Source organism: Nerophis lumbriciformis, linkage group LG11, assembly GCF_033978685.3.
Source record: "Nerophis lumbriciformis linkage group LG11, RoL_Nlum_v2.1, whole genome shotgun sequence".
NCBI lineage: Eukaryota > Metazoa > Chordata > Actinopteri > Syngnathiformes > Syngnathidae > Nerophis > Nerophis lumbriciformis.
Window position 1 is genome coordinate 54,210,828 of NC_084558.2, and position 12,170 is coordinate 54,222,997.

At 29.0% G+C, this 12,170-nt stretch overlaps 1 protein-coding gene across 1 annotated transcript in view; it reads right to left on the minus strand.

Annotated features, from left to right (window-relative positions):
- Positions 1–12,170, minus strand: part of nnt (nicotinamide nucleotide transhydrogenase) — a 109,731-nt gene that overhangs the window by 79,426 nt on the left and 18,135 nt on the right. Inside the window, exons 4-7 of the mRNA XM_061966369.1 lie at positions 1,655–1,872; positions 1,504–1,591; positions 1,344–1,432; positions 991–1,178 (exon numbers count right to left, since the gene is read on the minus strand). Of these exons, the coding sequence (XP_061822353.1) occupies positions 991–1,178; positions 1,344–1,432; positions 1,504–1,591; positions 1,655–1,872 (583 nt within the window). The remainder of the gene's footprint in view (positions 1–990; positions 1,179–1,343; positions 1,433–1,503; positions 1,592–1,654; positions 1,873–12,170) is intronic.

Sequence of the window (12,170 nt, forward strand, 5' to 3'; positions counted from 1 at the left end):
GATCTCGCAACTTCGGTAAACAGCCGCCATCTTTTTTCCCGGTAGAACAGGAAGCGCTTCTTCTTCTACGCAAGCAACCGCCAAGGTAAGCACCCGCCCCCATAGAACAGGAAGCGCTTCTTCTTCTACTGTAAGCAACCACCCGCCCGCGTAGAAGAAGAAAAAGAGCGCGGATATCACCGTACGTTTCATTTCCTTTGTGTGTTTACATCTGTAAAGACCACAAAATGGCTCCTACTAAGCGACAGGGATCCGGTTCATGAAAAGACGCAATCTCTCCATCCGCACACGGATTACTATTTCACAGCAACTGATATTCCTGTGAACCGCACCGTGGATACAACGGGAGCACGTACGGTGAATATTCGCACTACAGGGAATGAGAAGTCATCCTTCACTGTGGTTCTAGCTTGCCATGCTAATGGCCAGAAACTTCCACCCATGGTGATATTCAAAAGGAAGACCTTGCCAAAAGAGACCTTTCCAGCCGGCGTCATCATAAAAGCTAACTCGAAGGGATGGATGAAGAAAAGATGAGCGAGTGGTTAAGGTAAGTTTAAGTTTACGCGAAGAGGCCGGGTGGCTTTTTTCACGCAGCTCTGTCCATGTTGATATACGTATGTTTGTGATTGCACATTTGCGTACATTTTGGGAGTGAACAGAGTTGTTAGAACGCTGGTTTTTAATATATTATTAAAGTTTGACTGACCTATCTGACTGTTTTTTTGACATTCCTTTAGCGCAGTTAGATGCGGCTTACAACACGGGGCGGCTTATAGGTGGACAAAGTTTTGAAATATGCCGTTCATTGAAGGCGCGGCTTTTAACCCAGGGCGCCTTATGGTGCGGAAAATACGGTACTATAATATGGCACCCATAACTTTTACGCCAATTGGTGTCCCGATTGCCAAAAAAATAGTTCCGGAGTCGGTACCCACGCCGAGCTGCGTGGACGTGCGACTGCGCGTGAGTGCGCGCTCGTGTGCGTACCAGGAATGAGCGCGGTGCAGATGACGATGTCCACTTCCTGGCACTGCTTGGCAAACAGCTTCATCTCGGCCTCGATGAACTCCTTGGACATGACTTTGGCGTAGCCCCCTTGCCCTTCGCCGGACTCTTTGAAGTCCACCTCCAGCGGCTCCGCACCCAAAGACTTGAACTGCTCCAGCGCCTCCGCCCTGAGAGAGAGAGAGAAGGGTCACCAACTACTTTGTCTACCTCTGGTGGTGAAACTATAGATTACACTCATGTTAGTGTTAACTTTGGCGACATCTAGTGGCCGATTACTAGATTACATTTCTAATTCATTCTATGGATCCAGGGGGCAGAGTGGAGAAACCGACCTGGTGTCAAACCCTCGGACAATGGCGCCCATGGCTCGGGCGGTGCCGGCTGCTGCCAGTCCTGCCACTCCACCTCCGATGATGAGCACCTGAGGCGAGGTAAGAGTGTTCAGGTCTCCTCCGGGTGATAAAACCCTGGCATTTATTCAAGCCCACGCACCTTGGCGGGTGGCACCTTGCCCGCTGCAGTGATCTGCCCCGTGAAGAAGCGACCAAAGTTGTTTGCTGCAAGCACCACGGCCTTGTACCTGGGCACACACAAAGAACGTTGTTTCGCTTTCGCACGCGCTCAGAGGGCGGCGAGCACCCACCCCGCGATGTTGGCCATGGAGCTCAGGGCGTCGTAGCCTTGGGCGATGGTGACTCGCGGCACCTGGTCCATAGCCAGGACCGTGGCTTTCTTCTGGGACAGCAGGTCCATCAGCTCGGGGTTCTGAGCCGGGTAGATGAAGCTGATCAAGGTGGCCGCGTCTTTCATCAGCTCCACCTCGTGGATGCCCAAAGCCGGGTTGAAAACGGGAGCGCGGACCTGGAAGCACATCGTTATGACGCCATCGCTGACTGGAATATGAATCATGCATCATTATGACGTCATCGCTGACTGGAATATGAATCATGCATCATTATGACGTCATCGCTGACTGGAATATGAATCATGCATCATTATGACGTCATCGCTGACTGGAATATGAATCATGCATCATTATGACGTCATCGCTGACTGGAATATGAATCATGCATCATTATGACGTCATCGCTGACTGGAATATGAATCATGCATCATTATGACGTCATCGCTGACTGGAATATGAATCATGCATCATTATGACGTCATCGCTGACTGGAATATGAATCATGCATCATTATGACATCATCGCTGACTGCAATATGAATCATGCATCATTATGACATCATCGCTGACTGGAATATGAATCATGCATCATTATGACGTCATCGCTGACTGGAATATGAATCATGCATCATTATGACATCATCGCTGACTGGAATATGAATGATAGATCTGTAGACCAGGCCTCCTTCTAAAGGCTTTGGTAGGCCAGTCAAATAAATCAAACCATCCTGCTGTATTTTTTTTAGAAAAACGCCATATTTGTGAGAAAAAAGTTATTTCACAAGAATTGTGTAGAAATATTTTAAGAAAAAATATTTTGAGAACATAGTTTTGTTTTGCTTTTAAGAAAAATCAAATATTAACATATTGTGGAAAAATGATTGAGAAAAAGTTTTGTGGTACAAAACATTTTTAAATATATTTTTAGAAAAATGCAATAAAAAGTATTTGTGTGGAAATATTTAAAGAAAAAATATTTTGAGAAAATGGTTACATTTTTTTAAGGAAAATGATTAAAGTCAAAAATTATGTCGGAATATTTTGAGGAAAAAGTTAAAAACGTACAACAACAAATTATACCATTTTACAAGATAAAAATCAAACATTGTGTCGGAGGCAGATATTTACATATATCCGAATTTAAGTGTTACTTCTTTTTATTTCATTGTCATATTACAAAACAGCTAGTGTTTTTCTTCCAAATGTGGTCTTTTGGTTGTCTGCAAAACTGCGTGCTTAACCTTGAATGAGCAATGTTAGAGAGAGCGATAATAAGCATTTGTTTTGGCTAGAGAGACATGACTGCCAGGGGGGGAGGAAGACAGACTTAAGAGGAGAGGGTTTTTGGTCGAGGGGGGACAGACCATCATGGCGGCGCGATAGAATGTTCTATGCTGTACTGGTCTCAAATGTATATCTGCAAAGCTTTGCCAATATATTACAAAATACCTATTCTGTCTCTGGTGGTTTTTCAACTCAGCTTTAAGTGTCGTAAAGAGCTTGGGAGCGACTTGTGACTTGAATTCCCTGGGAGGAACAACTGGTCCAAAACGCAACAATTGTCAAAGTACTTTTTTCTCTTGTTTTTATAGAAATGCAATATTTGTGAAAAAAAAGTTATTTTACAAGAATTGTGTAGAAATATTTTAAGAAAAAATCTTTAGAGAAAAAGTAATTTTTTAAGAAAAAAAGTATGCTATTTTATATGATTAAAGCCAAATATGTTGTGGATTTTGTTTTAAAGTTTTAATATTCTGAGAAAAACTTGTACAATATATTTTTTTTAATTTTCTGAGGAAGAAAAATATTATTTTACTTCACAAAAACTGTAAGTTTTTTTTCCAAAGTTGCAACATTATGAGAAAAAGTTTTGTCGTACTTATTTACTGTCAAAAGTATTGTGAAAAAAAAATATTTTTTTAGAAAAATGTAATAAAAAGTATTTGACAAGAATTGTGTAGAAATGATTTAAGAAAAAATATTTTGAGAACATAGTTTTGTTTTGCTTTTAAGAAAAAGCAAACCGTTTCACATGATTAAAATAAATTATTAACATATTGTGGAAAAATGATTGAGAAAAAGTTTTGTCGTACAAAACATTTTTAGATATATTTTTAGAAAAATGCAATAAAAAGTATTTGACAAGAATTGTGTGGAAATATTTAAAGAAAAAATATTTTGAGAAAATGGTTACATTTTTTAAAGGAAAATGATTAAAGTCAAAAATTATGTCGGAATATTTTGAGGAAAAAGTTAAAAACGTACAACAACAAATTATACCATTTTACAAGATAAAAATCAAACATTGTCAAAGTACTTTTTTCTCTTGTTTTTATAAAAATGCAATATTTGTGAGAAAAAGGTTATTTTACAAGAATTGTGTAGAAATATTTTAAGAAAAAATATTTTGAGAACATAGTTTTGTTTTGCTTTTAAGAAAAAGCAAACCGTTTCACATGATTAAAATCTAATATTAACATATTGTGGAAAAATGATTGAGAAGAAGTTTTGTCGTACAAAACATTTTTAGATATATTTTTAGAAAAATGCAATAAAAGGTATTTGACAAGAATTGTGTGGAAATATTTAAAGAAAAAATATTTTGAGAAAATGGTTACATTTTTTAAGGAAAATTATTAAAGTCAAAAATTATGTCGGAATATTTTGAGGAAAAAGTTAAAATCGTACAACAACAAATTATACCATTTTACAAGATAAAAATCAAACATTGTCAAAGTACATTTTTCTCTTGTTTTTATAAAAATGCAATATTTGTGAGAAAAAAAGTTATTTCACAAGAATTGTGTAGAAATATTTTAAGAAAAAATCTTTAGAGAAAAAGTAATTTTTTAAGAAAAAAAAAATGCTATTTTATATGATTAAAGCCAAATATGTTGTGGATTTTGTTTTAAAGTTTTAATATTCTGAGAAAAACTTGTACAATTTTTTTTTTATTTTCTGAGGAAGAAAAATATTATTTTACTTCACAAAAACTATAAGTTTTTTTTCCAAAGTGTCAACATTATGAGAAAAAGTTTTGTCGTACTTATTTACAGTCAAATGTATTGTGAAAAAAATATATATTTTTAGAAAAATGTAATAAAAAGTATTTGACAAGAATTGTGTAGAAATGATTTAAGAAAAAATATTTTGAGAACATAGTTTTGTTTTGCTTTTAAGAAAAAGCAAACCATTTCACATGATTAAAATCAAATATTAACATATTGTAGAAAAATGATTGAGAAAAAGTTTTGTGGTACAAAACATTTTTAAATATATTTTTAGAAAAATGCAATAAAAAGTATTTGACAAGAATTGGGTGGAAATATTTAAAGAAAAAATATTTTGAGAAAATGGTTACATTTTTTTAAGGAAAATGATTAAAGTCAAAAATTATGTCGGAATATTTTGAGGAAAGTTAAAAACGTACAACAACAAATTATACCATTTTACAAGATAAAAATCAAACATTGTCAAAGTACTTTTTTCTCTTGTTTTTATAAAAATGCAATATTTGTGAGAAAAAAGTTATTTTACAAGAATTGTGTAGAAATATTTTAAGAAAAAATATTTTGAGAACATAGTTTTGTTTTGCTTTTAAGAAAAAGCAAACCGTTTCACATGATTAAAATCAAATATTAACATATTGTGGAAAAATGATTGAGAAAAAGTTTTGTGGTACAAAACATTTTTAGATATATTTTTAGAAAAATGCAATAAAAAGTATTTGACAAGAATTGTGTGGAAATATTTAAAGAAAAAATATTTTGAGAAAATGGTTACATTTTTTTTAAGGAAAATGATTAAAGTAAAAAATTATGTCGGAATATTTTGAGGAAAAAGTTAAAAACGTACAACAACAAATTATACCATTTTACAAGATAAAAATCAAACATTGTGTCGGAGGCAGATATTTACATATATCCGAATTTAAGTGTTACTTCTTTTTATTTCATTGTCATATTACAAAACAGCTAGTGTTTTTCTTCCAAATGTGGTCTTTTGGTTGTCTGCAAAACTGCGTGCTTAACCTTGAATGAGGAATGTTAGAGAGAGCGATAATAAGCATTTGTTTTGGCTAGAGAGACATGACTGCCAGGGGGGGAGGAAGACAGACTTAAGAGGAGAGGGTTTTTGGTCGAGGGGGGACAGACCATCATGGCGGCGCGATAGAATGTTCTATGCTGTACTGGTCTCAAATGTATATCTGTAAAGCTTTGCCAATATATTACAAAATACCTATTCTGTCTCTGGTGGTTTTTCAACTCAGCTTTAAGTGTCGTAAAGAGCTTGGGAGCGACTTGTGACTTGAATTCCCTGGGAGGAACAACTGGTCCAAAACGCAACAATTGTCAAAGTACTTTTTTCTCTTGTTTTTATAGAAATGCAATATTTGTGAGAAAAAAGTTATTTTACAAGAATTGTGTACAATATTTTTTTTTTAATTTTCTGAGGAAGAAAAATATTATTTTACTTCACAAAAACTATAAGTTTTTTTCCCCAAAGTTGCAACATTATGAGAAAAAGTTTTGTCGTACTTATTTACAGTCAAATGTATTGTGAAAAAAATATATATTTCTAGAAAAATGTAATAAAAAGTATTTGACAAGAATTGTGTAGAAATGATTTATGAAAAAATATTTTGAGAACACAGTTTTGTTTTGCTTTTAAGAAAAAGCAAACCATTTCACATGATTAAAATCAAATATTAACATATTGTGGAAAAATGATTGAGAAAAAGTTTTGTGGTACAAAACATTTTTAGATATATTTTTAGAAAAATGCAATAAAAAGTATTTGACAAGAATTGTGTGGAAATATTTAAAGAAAAAATATTTTGAGAAAATGGTTACATTTTTTTAAGGAAAATGATTAAAGTCAAAAATTATGTCGGAATATTTTGAGGAAAAAGTTAAAAACGTACAACAACAAATTATACCATTTTACAAGATAAAAATCAAACATTGTCAAAGTACTTTTTTCTCTTGTTTTTATAAAAATGCAATATTTGTGAGAAAAAAAGTTATTTTTCAAGAATTGTGTAGAAATATTTTAAGAATTTTTTTTTGGGAGAACATAGTTTTGTTTTGCTTTTAAGAAAAAGCAAACCGTTTCACATGATTAAAATCTAATATTAACATATTGTGGAAAAATGATTGAGAAAAAGTTTTGTCGTACAAAACATTTTTAAATATATTTTTAGAAAAATGCAATAAAAAGTATTTGACAAGAATTGTGTGGAAATATTTAAAGAAAAAATATTTTGAGAAAATGGTTACATTTTTTAAGAAAAATTATTCAAATCAAAAAGTATGTCGGAATATTTTGAGAAAAAGTTAAAAATGTACAACAACAAATAATACCATTTTACAAGATAAAAATCAAACATTGTCAAAGTACATTTTTCTCTTGTTTTTATAAAAATGCAATATTTGTGAGAAAAAAGTTATTTCACAAGAATTGTGTAGAAATATTTAAAAAAAAAATCTTTAGAGAAAAAGTAATTTTTTAAGAAAAAAAAATGCTATTTTATATGATTAAAGCCAAATATGTTGGGGATTTTGTTTTAAAGTTTTAATCTGAGAAAAACTTGTACAATATATTTTTTTTAATTTTCTGAGGAAGAAAAATATTATTTTACTTCACAAAAACTAAGTTTTTTTTCCAAAGTTGCAACATTATGAGAAAAAGTTTTGTCGTACTTATTTACAGTCAAATGTATTGTGAAAAAAAAATATTTTTCTAGAAAAATGTAATAAAAAGTATTTGACAAGAATTGTGTGGAAATATTTAAAGAAAAAATATTTTGAGAAAATGGTTACATTATTTTAAGGAAAATGATTAAAGTCAAAAATTATGTCGGAATATTTTGAGGAAAAAGTTAAAAACGTACAACAACAAATTATACCATTTTACAAGATAAAAATCAAACATTGTCAAAGTACTTTTTTCTCTTGTTTTTATAAAAATGCAATATTTGTGAGAAAAAGGTTATTTTACAAGAATTGTGTAGAAATATTTTAAGAAAAAATCTTTAGAGAAAAAGTATTTTTTTAAGAAAAAAAGTATGCTATTTTATATGATTAAAGCCAAATATGTTGTGGATTTTGTTTTAAAGTTTTAATATTCTGAGAAAAACTTGTACAATATATATTTTTTAATTTTCTGAGGAAGAAAAATATTATTTTACTTCACAAAAACTATACGTTTTTTTCCCCAAAGTTGCTACATTATGAGAAAAAGTTTTGTCGTACGGTACTTATTTACAGTCAAATGTATTGTGAAAAAAATATATATTTTTAGAAAAATGTAATAAAAAGTATTTGACAAGAATTGTGTAGAAATGATTTAAGAAAAAATATTTTGAGAACATAGTTTTGTTTTGCTTTTAAGAAAAAGCAAACCATTTCACATGATTAAAATCAAATATTAACATATTGTGGAAAAATGATTGAGAAAAAGTTTTGTGGTACAAAACATTTTTAGATATATTTTTAGAAAAATGCAATAAAAAGTATTTGACAAGAATTGTGTGGAAATATTTAAAGAAAAAATATTTTGAGAAAATGGTTACATTTTTTTAAGGAAAATGATTAAAGTCAAAAATTATGTCGGAATATTTTGAGGAAAAAGTTAAAAACGTACAACAAATTATACCATTTTACAAGATAAAAATCAAACATTGTCAAAGTACTTTTTTCTCTTGTTTTTATAAAAATGCAAAAAAATGTGAGAAAAAGGTTATTTGACAAGAATTGTGTAGAAATGATTTAAGAAAAAATATTTTGAGAACATAGTTGTGTTTTGCTTTTAAGAAAAAGCAAACCATTTCACATGATTAAAATCAAATATTAACATATTGTGGAAAAATTATTGAGAAAAAGTTTTGTCGTACAAAACATTTTTAGATATATTTTTTAGAAAAATGCAATAAAAAGTATTTGACAAGAATTGTGTGGAAATATTTAAAGAAAAAATATTTTGAGAAAATGGTTACATTTTTTTAAGGAAAATGATTAAAGTCAAAAATTATGTCGGAATATTTTGAGGAAAAAGTTAAAAACGTACAACAACAAATTATACCATTTTACAAGATAAAAATCAAACATTGTCAAAGTACTTTTTTCTCTTGTTTTTATAAAAATGCAATATTTGTGAGAAAAAAGTTATTTCACAAGAATTGTGTAGAAATATTTTAAGAAAAAATATTTTGAGAACATAGTTTTGTTTTGCTTTTAAGAAAAATCAAATATTAACATATTGTGGAAAAATGATTGAGAAAAAGTTTTGTGGTACAAAACATTTTTAAATATATTTTTAGAAAAATGCAATAAAAAGTATTTGACAAGAATTGTGTGGAAATATTTAAAGAAAAAATATTTTGAGAAAATGGTTACATTTTTTTAAGGAAAATTATTAAAGTCAAAAACTATGTCGGAATATTTTGAGGAAAAAGTTAAAAACGTACAACAACAAATTATACCATTTTACAAGATAAAAATCAAACATTGTCAAAGTACTTTTTTCTCTTGTTTTTATAAAAATGCAATATTTGTGAGAAAAAAAGTTATTTTACAAGAATTGTGTGGAAATATTTAATGAAAAAATATTTTGAGAAAATGGTTACATTTTTTTAAGGAAAATGATTAAAGTCAAAAATTATGTCGGAATATTTTGAGGAAAAAGTTAAAAACGTACAACAACAAATTATACCATTTTACAAGATAAAAATCAAACATTATCAAAGTACTTTTTTCTCTTGTTTTTATAAAAATGCAATATTTGTGAGAAAAAGGTTATTTTACAAGAATTGTGTAGAAATATTTTAAGAAAAAATCTTTAGAGAAAAAGTAATTTTTTAAGAAAAAAAAGTATGCTATTTTATATGATTAAAGCCAAATATGTTGTGGATTTTGTTTTAAAGTTTTAATATTCTGAGAAAAACGTGTACAATATTTTTTTTGTAATTTTCTGAAGAAGAAAAATATTATTTTACTTCACAAAAACTATACGTTTTTTTTCCCAAAGTTTCAACATTATGAGAAAAAGTTTTGTCGTACTTATTTACAGTCAAATGTATTGTGAAAAAAATATATATTTTTAGAAAAATGTAATAAAAAGTATTTGACAAGAATTGTGTAGAAATGATTTAAGAAAAAATATTTTGAGAACATAGTTTTGTTTTGCTTTTAAGAAAAAGCAAACCGTTTCACATGATTAAAATCAAATATTAACATATTGTGGAAAAATTATTGAGAAGAAGTTTTGTCGTACAAAACATTTTTAGATATATTTTTAGAAAAATGCAATAAAAAGTATTTGACAAGAATTGTGTGGAAATATTTAAAGAAAAAATATTTTGAGAAAATGGTTACATTTTTTTAAGGAAAATGATTAAAGTCAAAAATTATGTCGGAATATTTTGAGGAAAAAGTTAAAAACGTACAACAACAAATTATACCATTTTACAAGATAAAAATCAAACATTGTCAAAGTACTTTTTTCTCTTGTTTTTATAAAAATGCAATATTTGTGAGAAAAAAGTTATTTTACAAGAATTGTGTAGAAATATTTTAAGAAAATTTTTTTTGGAGAACATAGTTTTGTTTTGCTTTTAAGAAAAAGCAAACCGTTTCACATGATTAAAATCAAATATTAACATATTGTGGAAAAATGATTGAGAAAAAGTTTTGTCGTACAAAACATTTTTAAATATATTTTTAGAAAAATGCAATAAAAAGTATTTGACAAGAATTGTGTGGAAATATTTAAAGAAAAAATATTTTGAGAAAATGGTTACATTTTTTAAGAAAAATTATTCAAATCAAAAATTATGTCGGAATATTTTGAGAAAAAGTTAAAAATGTACAACAACAAATTATACCATTTTACAAGATAAAAATCAAACATTGTCAAAGTACTTTTTTCTCTTGTTTTTATAAAAATGCAATATTTGTGAGAAAAAAGTTATTTTACAAGAATTGTGTAGAAATATTTTAAGAAAAAATCTTTAGAGAAAAAGTAATTTTTTAAGAAAAAAAGTATGCTATTTTATATGATTAAAGCCAAATATGTTGTGGATTTTGTTTTAAAGTTTTAATATTCTGAGAAAAACTTGTACAATATATTTTTTTTAATTTTCTGAGGAAGAAAAATATTATTTTACTTCACAAAAACTGTAAGTTTTTTTTCCAAAGTTGCAACATTATGAGAAAAAGTTTTGTCGTACTTATTTACAGTCAAATGTATTGTGAAAAAAATATATTTTTTTAAGAAAAATTTAATAAAAAGTATTTGACAAGAATTGTGTAGAAATGATTTAAGAAAAAATATTTTGAGAACATAGTTTTGTTTTGCTTTTAAGAAAAAGCAAACCGTTTCACATGATTAAAATAAATTATTAACATATTGTGGAAAAATGATTGAGAAAAAGTTTTGTCGTACAAAACATTTTTAGATATATTTTTAGAAAAATGCAATAAAAAGTATTTGACAAGAATTGGGTGGAAATATTTAAAGAAAAAATATTTTGAGAAAATGGTTACATTTTTTTTAAGGAAAATGATTAAAGTCAAAAATTATGTCGGAATATTTTGAGGAAAAAGTTAAAAACGTACAACAACAAATTATACCATTTTACAAGATAAAAATCAAACATTGTCAAAGTACATTTTTCTCTTGTTTTTATAAAAATGCAATATTTGTGAGGAAAAAGTTATTTCACAAGAATTGTGTGGAAATATTTTAAGAAAAAATATTTTGAGAACATAGTTTTGTTTTGCTTTTAAGAAAAAGCAAACCGTTTCACATGATTAAAATCAAATATTAACATATTGTGGAAAAATGATTGAGAAAAAGTTTTGTGGTACAAAACATTTTTAAATATATTTTTAGAAAAATGCAATAAAAAGTATTTGACAAGAATTGTGTGGAAATATTTAAAGAAAAAATATTTTGAGAAAATGGTTACATTTTTTTAAGGGAAATGATTAAAGTCAAAAATTATGTCGGAATATTTTGAGGAATAAGTTAAAAACGTACACCAACAAATTATACCATTTTACAAGATAAAAATCAAACATTGTGTCGGAGGCAGATATTTACATATATCCGAATTTAAGTGTTACTTCTTTTTATTTCATTGTCATATTACAAAACAGCTAGTGTTTTTCTTCCAAATGTGGTCTTTTGGTTGTCTGCAAAACTGCGTGCTTAACCTTGAATGAGCAATGTTAGAGAGAGCGATAATAAGCATTTGTTTTGGCTAGAGAGACATGACTGCCAGGGGGGGAGGAAGACAGACTTAAGAGGAGAGGGTTTTTGGTCGAGGGGGGACAGACCATCATGGCGGCGCGATAGAATGTTCTATGCTGTACTGGTCTCAAATGTATATCTGCAAAGCTTTGCCAATATATTACAAAATACCTATTCTGTCTCTGGTGGTTTTTCAACTCAGCTTTAAGTGTCGTAAAGAG